At 39.2% G+C, this 21124-nt stretch overlaps 1 protein-coding gene across 1 annotated transcript in view; it reads left to right on the top strand.

The window, feature by feature from the left end:
* Nucleotides 1-501: 501 nt before the first annotated feature.
* Nucleotides 502-21124, top strand: part of LOC120722865 (ankyrin-3-like) — a 132971-nt gene continuing 112348 nt past the window's right edge. The window contains 1 exon segment of the mRNA XM_040014003.1: nt 502-9981. Coding sequence (XP_039869937.1) covers nt 9865-9981 — 117 coding nt within the window. The 5' untranslated portion in view covers nt 502-9864.

Below are 21124 nucleotides of genomic sequence, written 5' to 3'. Positions count from 1 at the left end.
TAGCAAACTCTTAAGAAGTCTGTAATATTTTATTTGTTCTGATTGCACCGATTAGTAGGTGTCTGTGTGATGCAACCGGTCTACAGTCTATGGATGCACTTTTCTAATCAAACTTGATTGCATTGGCTGAAGTTGTCATCTGTTGTTCAGATAAGGCCACTTCTGGCTCCTTAACGCCAACATAGTGGCTTCCAAAATGTTGAAATTGAGGCTTTGAAATGAGACTCAACAAACCAGTGGGTGGTGGCTATGTCCATCTATTCTATTCAGTCTATAGTTGATGCAACATTTACGGAGCAATATTCTTCACCGATTCTCAGTCTAGTTCCATTCTTGAAGCTCTCTTCCATGTCCTGGCTCTTTAACTTGTAAATGTTTAATATGTTTTTAGTTGCCTTCTGGTTTGAGTTAAAAAACAAAACAGCAGTCAGAGATTTAAGTTTTAGTTTTTTATAACTAGTTATAGATTTTCAAGAATATTAATATAGCAATAAATTGTATTATAAGGGCTTTCTTATGATAACAAACACTTTGTAAATGCATACCTTTTAATTAAGTTCTATCTAAAGCTTTACCAAAACTGATGCAATGCAGTTGCCTGCCTCACCACATGTAAAACAAGTCAACTGGTCAGTTGGTTGCACTGTCTCCTCAAACATGAGGGCTCACATAACAAACAAAGCATCTGCGCCAAAGGTCATTCGAGAAGCAGGAGATCTGGGTTCAAATGTGAATTTTTGGTTCTGCTTTGACATTTAAAAAGAGGTTTTGCTACAGTGGTAATGGAGGTCCGAGAAAAGGTGGATGTATGATGGCTACTATTACATGCATCTTCCCTTATGAACTCAACTGTGCTGCTAATGGATGTTTTTTTTTTTATGGGCTGTCTGGACCAGCCACACCCAAAATCCCCTTGCCTCCAAATGTGATCTAATCTGCCTGACTGCTGCTGCAGACTCCAAGCATCATCCAACAGCTACTTTAACATTGCAGAGCGTATTATGTTGTTATATGTATCCTTATCTAGTTTAGGTCCATTTGCAATGTACTGTGTCGGATATCTGCGTTGTCAGTGTGGAGAGGGTGGAAGGAATAAAGCATGTGTGTGTGTGCGTGAGGAAGAGAGAGATTTGCAGAGAGTATCAGACAGAGTGAAGAAACAGCCGGGGGAGACAGAGGCCATGTGATGTCAAAACAATAAGTGTACTTCTTAGACATGACAGTTGAGAGTCACTGCAAGAGCTATGATGTGTCATTTATTTGTGTATTTAGTAGAGACCAACAACTGCTTGGATTTGCAATATTAACAGCCGTATTTGCAGATTTTTATATATCGGTGCAAACCAGAAATTTATCGGTCTTTAAATGTAATATAGTAATATTTATTATTGCATGATAAAAGTAGATCAGAGTATAATAATTACTGCACGATAAACCAGAATTTTGGCCGTGAATTTACTCACACAGACTTAAATATTCCCAGCAGTTTACAGATTATGAAGGCAGCACTTGCTGTTTAAAGTCACCTAAAGACTGCCAGGGAAAAATCTCCACAGGATTTCTGACTCCAGCTTCACTATCTCCAACTTTGACTGATGTTTGATGTTATTCTTGTGTTTGTACTGCAACTGTGTCATTGAAAGATGTTTCATGCCTCAGTCACAGAGCCTTAGAAACCATTCAGTAACATCCTGGCAACCACAGGTTGCTAGATAAAAATGTGTATTCTCCAACTGGTCTGAGAGTGACTGCTGGGGGTTGCTGGCTGTCGCAAAGAGAGTGCTTTACCAAAACCCTCTTATCGTAGCTTTGGTCAATAGCAGATTGTTGTAGTTTGCACGAAAAATGCCCTCTTGTCTGCAAACACTGGCCAACTTCTTGCTAAGCAGTAGTCAAACCTGGAAAAAGCCTAAACTTTTGGTTCTTGTTTATGCTTTGTGTTTCACTATGCCTCGGTGATTGACAAATTTGACAATATGTTAGTGACCAAAGCAACCACAAGAACGTTTTTGATGTAGTACCATGTACCTCTTTGCAATCAGTTTCACCTAACGACTTTAGGGAATATCCATCTTTCCCCTAGTGACCTGTGGTTGCTAGGGAGCCCCAAACCTGTATCTAGGCCTGTGTAACTGAAGCCTTAATGAATTACCTGACAATTTGGTCATCCAATTAATTCATTTATTTCAAACAATAACAAGATAGACAAACAAGGAAAAGGGATAAAGTGAAAAAAGATAGAGAAGTATGAAAATCAGTATGGTTTACAGCAAACAACAATTCTGAATGACTTTCCATTAGGACCACATCCCCTCCACAAAAGTTACAGAAAGAAAGTTCCTACAGAAAGTTCTTGTATTTTATTTCAAATAAAGAACTGGATAGCTTACAGTATGAAGACTTTGTCTAAAATAAGTGTAGCCGAGCAGTTATCTGAGATGTCACGCGCATCTAAATGATGTTTTTTTTTTTTTTTTTTTTTATAAAACCCTGACTTCACGCCTAAATCCACTCAGATGTCGATGATGTGCCAAGTAAGATGGTCTCTTACCTTTGACCTCTGCATTTTGTTTTTTAAATTCATTAAATGCCATGCAGTATTTAAGTCAGGATTCAGCAGCAGCAGCTCAAGGCCTGATAGTCTTCTCTGATTGGTCAAGGTTTCCATTTATACCTTTTTTTCATGTCCCTTGGTGTGTGAATTTTCAGTGTTTTCTGCATCTTTGACAAACTCAGATGCAGGCAGATACTGGTTGGACCAGTGCAGGAGTGCCACTTATTAACAATAGGACATCCGGCTCTCCTGTTGTTAGCGATGAGGCTTATCAGTCAGCAGATATCCTGGCTTTTAACACAAGTGGAGTTCAGTATTGTTTACAAGATATAAATCACTATAATTCTAAGACTGGAGTACCTGAACTAATAAAAAAAAAGAAAAAAGAAAAAAGAAAAAACTGTGAAGAAAATATGCTACTGCGGTGGGACATTTTTGTTTTATCGAGGCTCAAATTGGTATATTTGCTTTATCCTGCACTGGTAACATACATTTTTCACATTGGCAGCTCATATTTGTGGGTGTGGTATTGTGGTTTGGGGAATTCAGTAATCTGCTTACGGTGTTGTTTGTGTTCTATGCTTGCTTTCTTCTGCAAACTAGGATTAAGAGTTAAGAAGTGCATGAATCAGCGATATTAAACTTGAAATATCATTGTTACTGGAGTTGTAATGATTCCCGTTTCTGGCAAGTGGAATTTGGAATCACAGTGAGGTTGCAAATCAAGTTAAAGATTTACTGCATCAAGTTTGATGTCCTTTCTTCAAACAGGATATTGTATCAGGACATAACTCAGGGCAAATGAGTGCTGTATTATAGAGACACTTAAATTTAATGAACAAGGTGGAGAGTTGTGCTCCAAATGGATTAAGGATACCACTCGGGATTATTTAGCGAGTCCCTGAAACTCCATGAGGTATATGTACACTAATGGAACATCAAATTATCTGATGCTTTTGTCTTGCTCTTGTAATCCTCACCCACCTGGTGCTCTGGTGGAGGCTGAAACAAACTCTAAGAATGACTTTAATCTATGTTCAGTGCCTAAACACTTTCCTCAGTTTCCTCTGGTTTGTGAGCAGGTGAAAAGGAGCATGTTTTCTGTTCTGACGTCCTTGCGTATGTTAAGCTCTATGAAGGAATGTTGCATTAAAAAACAACAAAACAGGAAAAACAAGCGAATCAGCTCGATAAAACCGGACATATTCATGCGGATGATAATTTGAGTGCTGTGAAGAGTCATTATCGACAGGTCCTAGCTCTTTATTTTATTTAAAACTAACTGAGAATTAAACTAAATTTGACTTTTCAAGTCATTTTCACATTTTACATATACAGGGACTGAATTAGGTTGTTCGTGAATGCCACTCAAACTTCTAAATATTGTATTTTGAACAAGCCCACAGGAAGATATTTTTATCTGTGCTATGCTGCCCCCAAGTGATCAGAAGTGCAACTGATAGTATACAAAACCTTTATATTGCCAAATCTTTCACCAGCACATATAGACACCCACACAAAAGCCCAGCTCTCATGTTTGGATTAGAGTCATGTGCACATTCCCTCGTGGTGACAGGAAACAGTCTCTGTGAATTTAATGTCTGCAAATTTGCTTCCACTGCGTAACTAAAGCTGTGCAGGGACCTGGCTGTACGAAATTGATTTGCCAATAGAGGGAGCCAAACACCACAGTTGAATTATCTGTGGGCGTCATTGTTAACGACACTAAACAGCTTGTAATCCGCTTTTAAATATATTCATTTTGCTTTCTCGTTCATTTTGTGCACCAGGATGGATGTGCCCTGTATTTTGTGAAAGCAGATATGAAATTATTGCAGTTAAACTTTTTCTTTTGTGCACAAACGTACATGAATACAAAGGCACTCTCTGACTGCTGTTTTGTTGGCTTTTACTGCCAATCCCTGAACAATTAGACCCAAACATATAAAATACTGTCTAGAATGTTTGTGCAGATGAAACATGAGTGTTTGTTTTCTCCTTGATAGTTTGATGAGCTCTTCCTTTCTTTGCAAATGCTTCTTTGCAAATGATCAACCCAGGGAACAAAGTAGCATGTGCCCATGTAAGTTGTAGAATTTTAAGGATTCTTATTCTGTTTTGTTTGTTTGTTTGTTTGTTTTTTGTTTTTTTTCCATTTTTCTGATGCATTATTAGATGATGAAATGGGTTATAATTCATACATATTCATATGGATAATAGTTGTTGTTTGGGGACAATTTTATCTTGGGGAATTCTCTGGTTTTCCCTCAGGTCCATGCTGTGATCATCTGCTATATTGGTTTCTACTCTGTAATGCACACTCCTCCAAGACTTCATTAACTGCAGTTTCATGTGTATGTGCACTGAGTAGTTTGCTGCAGGCGATGGTTAGATCAGCAGCATAGGGACAGAAAGATTGATAAAAGAAAAACATCAGAGATAGACTGAAAGGAAAGGAGGAGATAATGAAAGAGTAAAAAGGGGGGAAAATGCAGTTGGCTGGCATGTTTGCTGCTGACCCACATTTGGAATCATGACAGTTTTCCTGAGTGTGCTATTTCCTCTGTGAGTAGGCTGAAAGAAAGTCTGAAAGAAGGGTAACTTCACTGCAAAGACACTGCCAGAGACTGCAAGCAACTTACAAACACCCTTGTCTTTTTTAAAGAATAGTTTTAAACATCTGATCCGTGTACAGAGAAATCACCTGCTGTTAATCCCAGTTTCACAACAGACAAAGGGACTGTAAGGTCCAGTAATTCTAATTCATAAGCTCCTTTTACAGATGGAGATAATGAAGGATTAGTCCAATAAATCCTGATGTCACTGGCTGACTGATGACTTATTATGGTGCAGTAACTAGAGTTTAGGATGTGATTAGCTTGAGTGGAATTTTTGAATGTGGAACATTTTCCTTCTGATTTTAAGGTTGTTTAAATATGTATCATGATAGTTGAGGGGACTGAAAAAGACGCTCAGTACAGTAAATGAATGGATCGACTGGGAGTCAGCATTGTTGATGCATTCCCAAATTGCATATGCGTTCAGTCCTATGCTATAACCTTTGACCTGTTGTATTGGAACAGCTTTAGTAAGCAGCCCTGCACGAGACAATTGCCAAACTGGCTGAGTCCAATTCCCTCTAGTTATTGCACAATTGTAATTTAATGTTTCACAGCTAGTATTTGTACAGTATAGCCTTTTGTGACATTCATTATCTATCTATCATTATCTTTTAAAATATTGCCATTTAGTAGCAGTGCAAATAATAAAATACTCACTTGTAACATGTCTGTGAAATATTCAAATTCAGATTAAAATGCAACTAGATTTACAGGAAACCGCTGATCAGTATTCACACAGTGTTATCGTCCCAGGCTAAGGAAAAGAAAAGTTGCCAGAATTTTGGTTGACTGGCCAGGTCATTTTCTGTGTGTGTGTGTGGATACATTGACGGGGGTTGGACAAATATAAGGATAAAAAATAGTGCATTGTTTATTTGCAGTTTATACATCAGAAACTGTACAAAGAATTGCATTTTTCAGTCATAGTTTTGAGAGATCTACAGACAGTGATGATAGCAAACACTGAAAGTATGGCAAAGTCTGGCTGTTGCTGATTGTGTCTTTGCTTGGCATTGAAGAGCTATTTTAGCTGCTTTTACTGGGGAAACTGTTTCCTTCATCAATCAGTTGTTATTACTGGAAGATTAGCAAGCTTTCTTTACAGTAGCTATGCACATAGGCACCATTTGCAACTGAGTGATGGTGTCATGTTTGTCCATTCACTCACTGGCTCGTAGCCAGAGGCAATATCTGGGGCACAAGCTGTAGTGCAGCTTAGCTGTTGTGTCTGCATAGATATACCACACTAAACACCCAATTATGATATTAACACCTTTCCCATGGTGTTATCTTCAGTCACACTGCATACAGTTAATAAAATTATATCTTGCTCATTATGTCTTGCCAATCAAAATCATAAAAAACATTATTGGGCCTAATTATAGCTTAGAAATATAGAAAGAAAAGGATATAAAACAGAAGATAGATGTTATATGAAAAAAGATGCTGGTTGTTCATATGAAACATTCTCTCCTCTCCCCTTTGTTATTGTCTGTTTGTAGGTAGGACCACCCTTTCAAAAGCAGCAAAAAATACAGCGTTCTCATATCCCAGGCAACCAATAGCCAGGCTCCTTTGCTCTCACATGTTCTTACCATAGACCATCCCCCCGCCCATGTTGTTAATATTCAAAGGCTGCAGTATCCAGAAATGAGCTCATAGCAGGACTCATCACACACATCCTGGAAACCCCAAATAAGAAATGAAAAGATTTAGAAATGCATTTATGACATGATCTTTCTGACTTTACACACTGACTGTGAGGTATATACGGAAATATGAATGATCGTCATTTAAGGAGATGTGGTGGCTTGTTGCTCATTACTCTTATCACCTCAGGAAACAAACTGGATCTCTGCTTCTCATTAATTTTATGCTGGTTGGTAATGCTTCCTTGAAAGTAGTTGCCTCTAAGGTCTTGTTATTCCATATCTGATTATTTTAATTTAAAATGTATCTCAATAGTATCCCAGTAATTGATCTGTTGGTCCGAACATGTCTGCATATACGTTTTTCATTTAGTTCTACATTTGATGTCAAAATGTTTGCGATTTACCAGGCTGTCATTTTTAACATGATGGAATTACACAGTATGTTACAGTAAGTTTCTTTCATTAATTCAATATTCAATATTTTCTCAGTGTTCTGAGTATGATGCTGAAATGTTTTGTGTGAAATCTCAATGCATGCACCATTGCCGGTAATACAATGCCAGCAATATAATACAAGTTACCTTTGCGTAAGCAATGCTAACTAATCTGAATTTCCTCGCAGCATGTGACACATTTTAAAGACATCCCACATATTTTATTAATGAGCAGCCTCCATAAAAAGATCAACATATAAGCCATCCTGTTTTAGTGTATACCAGGATACCAACATTTCCTAGTTACCACTGAAGAAAAAGTACAGCGGAAGCCAGTGGAAAACACGGCCAACAGGGGGCGACGTCGAAAAAAGTCAGACAGTGTAGAAATAAACGACTGACATCAGCTAAACTAAATGTTCCAAAACATAGTATGCTGTAAAGTCGAGACACACATCCCCACGAGAACTAAATGATCTAAAGGCAATCTGTGATGTGCATTATCCAATATTTATTGTTATGAATGTCTATATATCAGGAATATGGCGTTCTGCTTTAATAGGCACAAAATACTTCAAAAAGGAGAAAAATTTATTAAACAAGGCTAAATGTGAGTGTGGATGCATGCTGTGTTTGAATCACTCTGTTCCAGGATTTGTTTGTGTAGGGTTTTGATATCTTCATATCATCATGACAACAAAAATCCAGTTTATCAGCTAGCACAGGTCCTCACCCAGATAGGACAAAATCAATTCACCAATTTGAGATTGAAGAGAGCTGGATATTCTGATCTAAAATCCATGGTACCAGAGCCAGCCCAAGCTTTGATGGGGTCTTAAGCACAATTTCATTTGGGGTCCCTGCCCACGTTTAATCCCATCACTATCCACTGACCTCAGCACTGCCAATATTATCTGTATATTGCCATGGACGCTCATTTGTGCAATATACATCGAGCACAGCCATTATCATGGCTTATGAGTGTAATGTAATTATTCCTAGAAAAACACCTTTATCCTGTGTTTTCTTTTCTTTTCAGACCAGAGCGATAAATCCTTTTTGAGACATATTTATCAAAATATTCCACTGTCTTGTGTATGATTACTGTATTACTATATAAATATACATTTATCAAATGTCTGGTGTGACATTTCAGGTGCTCTTGGGGGCTCCCGCCAGCTGCTTAGTCGGCTTATGCCTCAGGCTGGCTCTACATGACACGATAAGATTTAGCTCAACTTTCAAAATAAAAGCTTCACTTCACTACTTCAGTTGCAGGTTAGCACTGTTTTCTCGCATTAAAAAGCAATGGCAACATAAGTCACAAAATATACTTAGCTGTTATTATAACCTACCAAAGAATACTAAGTGTGTGGGTTTATATGTACAGTGCACCTTTATGCTGAATGGTTTGTCAAAAGCTAAGTTAAACATTATTATTGTAGCTTTGTATTAGATTGATCTCTGCGTAATACTTTGTGATTCAGACAGTTAAACTCTGATTAAACAAAACGTGGTAATGTATTCAACTGCCCTTGTTTTCATATGTAAAGGAAATAAAATGAGGATCAAGATGGCAAAGATGCTGAAGTTTCGTAACCAGAGCGTCATGGCTGCAGACTTCTGCACGGTGTGATATGCTGGACTCCCATTGTGTGTTTGTACTGTATGTACCCTGCATGGAGTCTCATCTTCCTTTCTCTCTTTATCGCTCAGCCATAGCCAGCTGGTACTAAGCAGAGGTATTCATCCATCCCTACTCCCTCCTTTTTTGTGCTGTCCCAGCTGCTCTCTCTACCTCTCTCTCTCTCTGCCCCCTCCTTTTGCACCCCTCCCTCCTCTTCCTCCCCCTCCTTCTCCTTCTCCTATCTAAACCTCCTTTCCTCTGTCATTTCCCTGCTGTTCATGTGTCCCGGCGAGGCGTTGCGGACCGTGTGTGTGTGCACATAGAGGATGGCTCAGTGCTCAGGTGCAGGCAGCAGACTTTGGGAACCAGTCAAGCAGGCAACAGGACCAGACTTTACACCCAGACAGAGCTTTTTGCTGGGCTGAGGGCTGGAGATTGAGCCCCCTTTTTGGACCGCCATCCCTGAAGCTCTCTTAATCTACCTGTAACTAAGCTTTCATTTATACACTATTCATTAACAAGAGGACCATTTCAACTGTGTGTGGATCCTAAATGTTTAAAGGAAATCCTTCTTTTTGTATTTGTTATAATTGGCACTCATTTACACTGTGAGCTCTGAGTGGAAGCAGCTGTCTTGTCAGCCGTGGATTTTGCAGAGGTGAAAGAGAGGAGTATGTCCTGTCTGTGCCATGCCCCAAACTGGACCTCAGTGGATAGCTGCTGAGGGAAATAAGGCACAAAAGAGAGAGCCAAATCTTTAAAACGAGGACAGGAAAGTCCTCAGACAATCTCCCTCTCACACACCTGTGAGGGCTTACTCTCTGACAAAAGAACAGCCGAGAAGAGGAGGAACAAAAAGATAATTAGGAGCCAAGAAGATAAGGCTAAAGGGGAGACTTTGGGTCCAGACTCCCTTCCTTCATTCATCCCTCCTTTTTCAGTTCCCACCTGTGTGGATTAATTGGGCTGGAGAACCATGGCGCATGCCGCTTCGCAGCTGAAGAAAAAGGCGGACGAGAACCTCGCTGCAGAGGAAGAGAAGGAGAAGGAGAGGAAGAAGTCAAGGAAACGGTCTCGCGAACCAAAGAAAAAGGTAGAGAAAGACAAGGAGGGAAGGATGAGTTTAGAGGGATAAAATTGGTCTTAGTAAGAGGGAAAGTAAAGGAGGAATGAGAGCTGACACACAGGAGGAAAGAGAAATGTTTGAGACGTGGTGGTCTAGTGAAGGCTAGGTGCTTCTCTTTTGTCACGATGCAGCCTCCCATCACACACATGCACACACATAATCATGCATGCACGTACGAGACACTCAGCGGGATAAGAGGGGTGGTCCCAGAGGGAATACTGTGGGGGGTGAGTGGGGAAAAAAGACAGAAAGATGGATGTGCAGGGAGCATGGGCAGAGAAGAAAGGAGAAGATAACAGGAATCAGCTACAGAGAACAGACTGGGATTTCAGGCAGCTGTGTCAGCTGTTGTTATGTTTTAAGTGACTTAAAGTCACTGGTTTGGTGGCTTTGTTGTAAAGAAAACAATATTTTGAAAATACATAAAAAAGGTACCACTCATAGGGACACACATACTTTAAATCTTCCTCTCTTTAAGGAACTTTTTCAGAAGAAAACATAATGTCCCGTTTTATGCCATCACACCACACATTCAACCTCCTGTTCGACTGTGACGTGAGAGGTGTGGGACTTTGGGGGAGAAACGTGTACCCCAGCCAAAAGCGTCAGCAGTCACACCCTGCGGTTAGGTGTGGGCTGTCTGTCTGTGTGCGCCTGTACATAAGTCATTGTGCAAGGACGAAGTTAAGACGAAATCACTGACACACAAAAGCACCTAGAAGATGATCAATAGGTCTGACTTGAAATCAATAAATATTCCTCACTGCATTGACAGCTTCACTTTGTAAACTATCAGTCTTTTAGCTGAAGTTGGACATCACCGTCAGGTCCACTGTTTGAATCCCCTTGACAACTTGCGTGTATGTGCTTATTTGTCCAAATGCATCTTTGTTTGTGCTTAAAATGCTTCCCGTTTGCTCTTGCGTGCACATGCTGACATTTGGGCTTTTGTGTTTGTACACATTGACCAGCCCGAGGCTATAATTAGTTCAGGGTTAGCCACCTGTCACAGAGAGTCAGTACCCCTGACCTCATTAACATCAAGGTCAAAATGGACATCACTTCCTTGGCCTACAGGAAGTCAGCTAGATGTGAGTTAGCTGTGCTCTCGTGGTGATTTCATTAATTTATTCATTGGCAATTAAGCTTTTATGAGAAGACATGGTGTAAGAATTAAAAAATAATAACTTAAATATAAGAAGTCCATTCCTACATCTGCCACTAAATCATTTTCATAACAGATGTTTGCCCATATGTGCTTAAAATTCTTTACATAATTCCAAAGAGTAGTCTCAGAGGAAAATCTTGCCTTAAAACAACCTAAGACATCGGATGCAGACTCTGCTGTTTTAGAGAATCTTTCAACTCGAAAAAATTGCGTAGACCAGACTAACTTTCATATGGCTATAGGAACCCTTCACTTCTCTTGTCCACTTTGAGCAAAATTGATCGGTTCATTGGAGCAATTTTCTGTGCAGTGTCTTATGTTGGGTTTTGTGAGTTGAAAAAATAGGACGTAAAATCTGTCTTTCTTTCAGTTTAAGTGGAGAAAATCCTTGAAATTAAGCAACAGATCAGATTGTGAATGCCACCTTAAATCAACTGTATTCTTTTTCGTTTTTATATCCACTCATCCTAATGGAAATGATAGGATGAGTGAATGCTGCAACTAATGGCTATTTTAATTATTTATATATATTGCAGCTGGAGAAAATGGATTCACAAACTCCAGGAACAAACAATATAAATCAAATGTGTGTTTTATACAGTAACTTAACTAAAAAATTAAATGTCAGTACGCTTTGCAAAAATGTCAAAGTTGTCAAGTAATCAGTTAAGCAAATAATACTTTCAACTCAAAAGTGAAACATTCAAACAGTCTGAAATGACACTAGTGCCGTTTGGTCAGTTTTCATTATAGTTGGGCATGGGTGTCTCTCTGAAGTGTTGTACAATTTTCTTTCTTTCTGTGCAGTGTGTTGGCATCTGATAAGCCTTCAAACCCATTGATCTATTTCTCCAGCTGTTTTTCCTGGGTTATATATTTCTTGTGAAATTGTTCTTCTCTTGGAAACCTGACTAAACCTGTGAAACACTGATATTTTTTTTTTCAACCCAGACCAATGGTCTTTTTCTTAACCCAAGTAGTTTGGTACCTAAACCTAGGTACCAAAACACATTTCTTCTCACCACTTCTTATCTCCCCCAAGAGGACTTTACTTTTTGTGTCCATGAACACTTATGAATAGATAAGTTTTTCTATGTATACAGAAAGAGAAAAGTAGTGTCCCTGAAGAAATATCAACAACATGAATGCCACAAGAATGTTGTATAGATGTATTTTTTCTAAGAAATTTAAAACTATGGGAATGTATTTATTTTATTTGCCAGGTTGGAGTCATTCTTTTGAGAAGCAGTAATGATCATCGGCTACGTAGAAGGGCAAATGCAGCAGTTAATGATGTGCCATAAAAACACTGCATTATAATGGGGATTCATCAGGAAGCTGAAAGAGCTGAATTTGAGTCTGTTTGGTCACAGGTTTCTGAGTTTACTATAAGGCAACAAGTCATGTTGATGTAGTATAATGTGTGTATTCTGACGTCAGCAGTTTCCCGGTGTTTGTGGCATAACCTTGTCATGGGGATATCAGCTATCACTGGCTCACTCAAGGTAAATCTATAACCCCGTCTGCCCAGGGCTAATTCTTGGCACCAGGGTGCAAAAAATATCTTCTCCCTCCTCGGCTCACATCGCCACAGTTATCTTTAACTCTCCTCACTTTACTTGATCTCTCTCTTTTCTCGTCATCTCTCTCATACTGGATGCCTGAAATGGCTCTTCAATGTTGATTAAATAACACACTTTCATTTTAGATCATAAAAGAACAGCTAATTATAAAGAGTATCAGTATCATTGTTGGCTGTATGTTAAATGGGTCACTGGAGTCACAGCATAATCTACCACTAAGGATATTTAGCTGCTTCCCATTTGCAGTATAAAAGATGGATGTAATAATGGTGATGTCTTGGTGTTTTAGATGTAGATGTGACACGTAAGTGTTGAGCTGGAGCTAGTGAGAAAATTCATGGGCTTAGTCAGAAGGAACAGAATGAACAGGGAAGTATTTTTTTTAGGTCAGGGTCAAGGCTTCCTTAGACTTCTATAGAGCAAAAAATCTTTTTGCAACACCCTCTAGCCTTACTTTAATCCTGCACAAAATGCAGTTGGCTTTTGTGTTGGCTTCACTTTTCAATCATGGAAACCACGTCCATCTTTTATATCATCTGTGTTGCCACCAAACACGTAGAGCCATGAAAATAATTCATGGCTCTACATAAACTTTCCAGCACTTAAACCAATTTGCTTTCCACCCTTGACTGATCACACTGGTTGCCTAGGTAACCCTGTAGCCTACAGTATTTACCAGCCATTTAATGGCAATTAATTGTATCCTTCACTTTATTGATCATTTAAGTTGCTCACATTGAAGTTAACAAAAGTTTAACCTGAGACCTGGTCACTTTGCACCACCAGTGCTCCCAAGTGGCTGAATGTCATTGACGTTCATTGGTCTCTTCTTAGCATGTTGCTGCTAGTCACTTCCTGTGGACAAGCCTTAAGGGTTGCTCTTCAAAAAAAAAAAAAAAAAAAAAAAAAAAAAAAATATATATATATATATATATATATATATATATACTACTTAAAAACTCTTGAGTAATTTTCATTATATACAGCTGGTAATTTAGAAAAGTACTTTACTGGGCAAGTACTGCCTATCTTGCTTGCTCAGCTGGAACACCACTGATCCCAACCTACAATACATTTGTTTTGTTTTGTTTTTTTAATTCAGTATGAAAATTAAAAATATAAGTGTTTGTTAGTAATGTTTATGAATTAAACTTTCTGATAGTACTTTTTTAAACCTCATTATACAGTGAATCATATTTTAAAAATATGATTCACTTCTTGACCAAGAGTTACACGAGAAGATTAATACCACTATTAAATTATTTAGTTTAGTTATGACACAAATAGAAATGTCAGTTTGGTGTTTTAAATCAAGCTATGTGCTTTGTAAGCTCACTCATGACTTATTTGTATTGCTTGCAGTTTTCCTTTTGCCACATTTTTAAAATAGTAGTCAAGATTGCATGAAATATACATCTTTTTAACTCTTACTTTGTTTTTTAAGTTGCTTCAGTAATGCATACAGAGCCTATAGATCTTCACTGTCCAACACTGTTGATGGTATGGATGTTACCAGAAACTGGAAAACAGAAGTCATGCATTAAGAGTTCCACTGAGATCAGTGCACTGAAGAGCTACCATTAACGCTATTAGATGCAAGCTCCAGACAAACATGAAGCCACTCAGTGCTTTCAAGCCGGATTACATGAACAAGTTGCATCTCTTGTAGCAATAAAGTCAGCATGCTTTTCAGATTGGTCAGCTGGCTGGTAAACTGACTGGCTGAGTGGCACACTATGGTTAGCCTGATTGATTTATACATTAAGAGGCTGTTGGATTGTGTGTGACTGATTAATGCTCTGCTGTGTATTTGCTTTGTCAATAGTCTGACTGACTGACTGACTGACTTAGCACAGCTAAAACTACACATCACTGTCTTTAGCTCATGGTGGTGGATTTTTCCTATGTTGGAAGCATAATGGACTAATAATACGATTTTTGGTTTTTTTTTGTTGAGAAAGTAATTTTTGTGATGCCTTCCAGAGTAGCAAAAGACTAAAACCACTGTGTGGAATAAGATGGGCTTCAAGCCAGATTGAAAACACTACACTTAGTGAGAATTGTTGGCATTACTTATTCATCTCCTGGTTATTTCCTTTATTATTTTGGACACTGTGCTTTTAGTGATTGTGTTACTCCAGTTTGTGGCGGCTTTACTTGACCCCTGCCTTGTCCTCAGACTTGAAAGTCAAACAGAGAGTCGGCAGGATACATTTAAATTCTTACCATGTATTACGTGTTTTAAGTCTCGCATGAGTTTGAAGTGTATTTAATTATGACTCATAATCAAATTTAGGGAGTAAACATGATTAAAAGGGCAGGGGGAAAGTGTGATGTCTAAATAATCTATAGATCTATAGATAATACTAGATAAACAGAACAAATAAGAATGATTCAGTTTAATAAAATGGACGGTATAGACTTTTCAGTTAGCAACTTTATCAAGTCAATGGTTTAAATTGTTTAGTCATTTGGTTTTACTACTGGAAGTGTCTGGAGAAATATCCAATTTTGCGTCAGCATCAGTGTTAATTATTTAGTATTTTAGCATGCTAGTTTCATATGAAGATGCCAAACATAGTAAGCTTTATACCTACAAAATATCAGGATTTTTAAGTTGTCATAACATGATGTTCAACACCTTCTTACTCCTCGATCATTGTACACTTAGTGAGGAATTCCTTCTTTTCATAATTTAATCAAGAGAAACTCCATAGCTTCACTTTCCAGCATGCTGGACGCCGGGATAGATTTTATTGTCATCCAACTGCAAGGGCCTGGGAAGGATCACGGTTACCGGTCAAGTGTTTCGCGCCCACAAATTAGAATTTCGTGCGCACGTTATACATATTTCGTGCCCTCGAAATAATATTTTGTGGGCACGTTATACCCATTTCGTGCCCACGAAGTAGTATTTTGTGGCCACAATTTATTTATTTTTTGGACCATGTCATCAGAGGGGCTCCGTAGAAAACAGGAGTCACAAGACCTAAAACTGTTTGATTGGGTTTAGAAAAACACCATATTTTGAGTAAAAATAGAACAGAAATGAAGTTCTCTTATCTGCAACACCTTTCTCTACTTCTTTAATACGGCCTTTGTGTACCATGTGTATCTTGTGACTGAGGATACCGTAGCACTTTTCTCATGGCACAGTTTTTGTATATTGGGGGATTTTTATGGAGCTCTTTTAGAAATAGCTTCAACACTTTTAGAAATAGCTAAGGAAGCAGCATCACATTGGCATTGTGATATCTTTGGGTCCTGACCCAGCATCAGTATGTGATGAGTAGCGTGTCTGGCATGCTGATACAGAGGGAGTATGGACCAAACCAACCAAACTGCTAGCATGGCTATATGAAACAAATGTAAAAGCAAATAAAGATATACTGGACTATCTGAGAGGATGAACCTGTATTAAACTGAATATATGGATTGAAGAGAATGAAATCCAACAAAGGTCTCATACAGGGAGCACTGAGCTCTCTATTATTTCAAAGTGAGACAAGAATTAGCAAGGGGGATGGGGGGGGGTGAGGCTGGAAAGACGCTGCCTCTTCTGAGGTTTATTTTTGGGAAGGACTCGATTCTGGCGTCTTTTTTTTTTTATCTGCTGCCGCTTCTCTCCTCAACTCTGCTCTCCCCCTACCCATCCGGCTTTATCTTTCTCTCTCTCCCTCTTTTTTTAACCACTCTCCATCAATGCCCTGCCTCCCTCCCTGCATGTCTGTCAGCTGGCAGAAGGCTGTATTGTTCTGCCACACTTCTGCTTCTGGGACTGGGGGTTGGAAGCAGGACACACAAACACACACACAGACACACACACACACACACATGCAGAGATCCCCTGTGACCATGCATTGTACCACATTAATCCCTCGACACTTATTTAAGCCAAGATTTATATCAGAAGCCTGCTCTTCTTTCCTGCTCTTCAACCAGCGTGTTTATATCTCTTTGTCCTCCACTCCATTATACCCGCTGCCCATTAAAATATTCAGTCCTTTCTCTTTGTTGTCTGTCTTTTCTGAGCACACATGCTTGTATTTTTTATTGTTTGCATGTTGGAAGGTTTGCATGAAAGAGGACAGAATTTTTTGCTTACATTAGCTCCAAGTAAACTATATTTTGGGCTGTTTTTATGACTATTAAGGATACCGGGATTAGCAGTGGGGGAAGGGGACATGCATTTTCACACTTTCACCATGCGAAACCAATTTAATCTTCCAATCGATCAATCAATCAATGTGATGGCCAATCTGCCACATTATCCCTAAGGCATATGGTGATGCGCCAGTGAAACAGAAACACAAGATGAAACAAATATTATAAATGTATCATATTTAGAGCTGCAATATTTAGCTGATTTTATTGGTGAGTGGTCTAAAAACTATCTGCAAACATTTGTTACTGATTAATGGTTTAGATATATATTTTGAGTGGATACCCCCAAAAATGTCTGTTTTCATCGCTGAATGTTTTTCCTATATCTATTTAATATTGTTAACAGAATACCGAGGCTGGCACTGAGCACTAGCCGCTTTCCCTTTGTTAGCTTCTTCAAGCTGGGCATGTTCAGCTGGATGACGGTGATTTAAGTGTCTTATTTAGGTTTGTTGTTACGTATGAGTTTTTGGGGGGTGGTTCCCTTATTGTTTTGTGTCTTCCTCATTTACAGTGAGAGTGTGAGTATCTATTTCCCCGCATCACTGTGTGCGTGTTGTGGATGCATGAAACAGACTGGTTTATAATCGGAAATGTCTGAGACTGATCGGTTGGTCACTGGTTTGGGCTGAGCAGCCTGACAATTCATCGTTCGTCGTTCCAGTCCCTGGCCTATCAAGTAGTGCATCTCTAGTGTTAACACAAGAGAACAGATGCTCCTTTTCTATACAGATGTGCTGCAGTGTAAAGAATTAATGCATGTGATATGAAAGAGTTCCTGTATCTGTCCAATCAGTTTGTTACCAACTTTTCTTTGCTGTCTCTCAAGTAAGTGGTGCAGAGGGTGGTGAGAACTATCCATAATGCATAACAGTTTGTTCAGTGAACAGTTTGCAGCCTTCCTAATTAATTTATTCAGTTTGTTGGTGTCACCAGCTCCAATGCAGCCCTCCCCTCCAGAAGACCACAGCATAGCACGCTGCGCTCCCCACAACAGGAGATCTCTACTTCCTTAAGAAACACAGCCTGCCAATCTACTTCTTATACGTACCCACTGTGTTCATCTCCCAGTTGAGCCTGTTGTTGAAGGTGCACACCCAAGTACTTGTTCTCGTCCACCACATCAACACGCTATCCTAGGATAGGCAGCCCTGATATGAGCTAAAATTACTCTGACATGGGCAAGTAATTAAATCTCATCTTTGAGGCAAGTTACTGTCAGCTACAAAGCAATGCACTTCAAGTAAAAGTGATATTTTCATACACTGTGTCACCAGCTTTTCATGTTTGTTGTTGGGGAAGGGCAGGTAGGTTGCTGAAAACAGCAGCCTGCTCTGGCTATAACAAAGCTGATACATATGATGAATACATAGTATTGCTGCAGTCCATTTAGCCAAAATAATGATGATTAGTGCAGCTTTGGCGGTTGCTAATTTTACAAAATAATTCCTACTGTGAGGCGCTGATTGGGCTACAGCGAGCTATCACTCTATTATCTTTGTTGACAGCCAGAGAAGGAAAACTAACAGTGACTCACTAAAAGATCTATTAAATGGTTTCATCTCAGAGCTGTCAACATGAAACCCACTCCACTCATTTCTCTTCATGCTGTCTGATTGTTGCAGGGGTTTTTATCACCACTTAGAGAAACTCAGTTATCAAGCTAAAACAAAAAGAACCCAAACTTTTTTTTTATGTCATCAGAAGAATGCAAAGTCATTTGTATGATAACATCACCATTTAAAAAGCCACATGTGAGCATTTACAAGCTGCAGCAGCAGATGCCAGCAATGTAGAATCTGATGGGACGGAGCAGAGATAACAGAAAAGGAGTAACTTAACTGAGGAGAGAGCATTATGAATAATAGAAGGACTCCTCTACAGAGCTGAGCAGAAATACAGCTGGAGTAGAGATGTGAAAGGAAAGTAATAAGATAAAGGAACGTTAAAGGAGAAGAAAGTGTGTGCGAACTGTAGAGATTGCAAACACCTGTGTATAGGAAGGAAAGTTCTATGAAAGGTTACATGTCACCATATTATGCCATCCTTGTGGCACCAGGATATTATGTTCACTTTAACATGGCTGTGAAGGGGGTTGCTGTGCCAGAGGATTGGTGCAGAGCCTCTCAAGCATTGTGATTGGTGGACCAGGAAGGCAAGAAAGGGTTGTTGGGGATGCGGGGGAGAGGTGATGCATAACACAAAAAGGCAAGAGGAAGAGAAAAATATATATGATGAAACAAATTGAAAAGATGGGGGAATTAGAAAAAGCTTACTGAGTGAGATTGAGTTAGATCAAGGAGAGCTACTGATGAAGTAGCAGGGAAAAGTAGGGAAGTGGAGAGTAGGCAGAGTGAGGGCGAAAGAATGACAGGGAAGATGAGGATGTTGCTAGTTAGGTCTTTTATCCTCCCTTCCTCCGCTTCCCTGCAGCCCTGTTCTCTCTTCTCTCCTCTGCAGTGGAAGATCGACACCAAGAACTGGGACAGTCCATTCATTTAGCACACACACACGCACACACACGCACACACACATACATGCACGAACACGCGGTTGCGTTTCAACAGATTTAGCTCATCTTGTCTTCTCATTTAACCGAACCCTTCATTATTGTTGCTTTTCTGTTTCTACACACAGATTAGTGCTTAGCACAGAGACAGCATAATGCAGTAAATTGAATTAATTTGACTAAAACATATTTATATCCATGTAACTTTTACAGGCAGAGTTGCTGTGCAATCGGAATCTTTGTAGAGGTGTTTTGCAATTCCTGTTGTTCATATTAAGAATGTTGGAGAAACTTTTTTTCTCTATGTACAACAGAAGCTGCTTTTCTTTCTCCACTTTTTGTCTCTATAGTTTTGAGATATTTTGATCTTTGAATGCTAAGCTTCTGGGGCAGGTATTGGTTAACAGGTCTATTATAGAGAACGGTGACTACATTGTATAGTCTGTAAAACCAAAAGAATGAGCTGAAAAATAATTAAAATAGCACACAGAGCTGAGGAGGACGGGAAAGTCTGGTGGAAAGGAGAAGCAAGTGATTTATTTGAAGGTTTGGATTGAGATATCTATGTTATCTATAGTGGTTTGGGGTTGTCAGTGGGGTTTTCCACTCATTCTGCTTGTCAACATGTGCTGGACACAATGTGGCTTGACCGTTGACTGTTTGGTCAGGGACTCAAGTGTGTTAAGAGCAGTTAATGTACTGCAGTCCCAAGCTGCTAGATCTGCACACAAGTGCAGAAGAGTTTATAGATAGTTAAGTTCACTTTATTCTAAATATTCCCAACGGTTCACATTTAAGCTCTAATCATATATACTGTATATAAAAGATGGACATAGTCAGATTTACATCAGCCATGGGTTTGTTAAGTCCTGTCAACTTTTACTTCATGACTGTCTCTGTTTGTTTGTTTTTTTTTCATTTGTTTTTTTGGTGCTACAAACTGCTAACTAGCTTGGTTATCAATACATGCATATCCTGCATTGCAGAGACACAATTTGTACTTAGAAGCTACTTGATCAAATGCAAATAATAGAATATCAACAACACTAAAAACTTGACCAAGAGATTCAAAATCTATCTGTCAATCAAAGCTGCCACCACGCCCAGAGTAATATTGTTAGTACTAGTTTATTTTCACTTGAAACGTGGGCATTTTAACATGGCAGTCTATGGGGATGTGAGGCCTCAAGTGGCCACTGTAGGTACTGCAGTTTTGGCACGTCTTGGCATGTGCCAAGCACCAACCTCAGAGACCAGTTTCAGCTTGGTTTCAGTGGTAAAAAAAAAAAGATACTGTTTATTATATTTACCACACTCTTCCCAGAAAGGTGTCATCCCCGTGCAGCCCTGCAATTCCTGGACAGAATAAATGCTGAAGAGCTGGTAATCAATATGGTTTTTTTTTTTTTTTTAGAAATACAGTTATGTTGTAAAAGAATTACAGAGGGTGTTAGATGGTGGAAATCAGTGGCAAAGATATCAAAAAGTAGATTTGTTATTAGGGAGTTTCTAGATTATCTGAAATGGGTAGGAAATCACAGGATACTTTCATGTTTCAAGGCTGTGTGTGCTCTCTGTGGGTGAGGTGTCGATGCGTGGCATGGGTCCAGCAGAGAGTCACGACACAGACAGGATGTGGGTCTGTGCGCGTTTGTGGTTGAGAGGGAAAAAAAACTACGCCTGTCT

This window comes from Simochromis diagramma, unplaced genomic scaffold (assembly GCF_900408965.1).
Source record: "Simochromis diagramma unplaced genomic scaffold, fSimDia1.1 OVJJ01000669.1, whole genome shotgun sequence".
Taxonomy (NCBI): domain Eukaryota; kingdom Metazoa; phylum Chordata; class Actinopteri; order Cichliformes; family Cichlidae; genus Simochromis; species Simochromis diagramma.
Note: the sequence above shows the minus strand (reverse complement) of the source record. Positions and strands in the feature narration are given on the sequence as shown.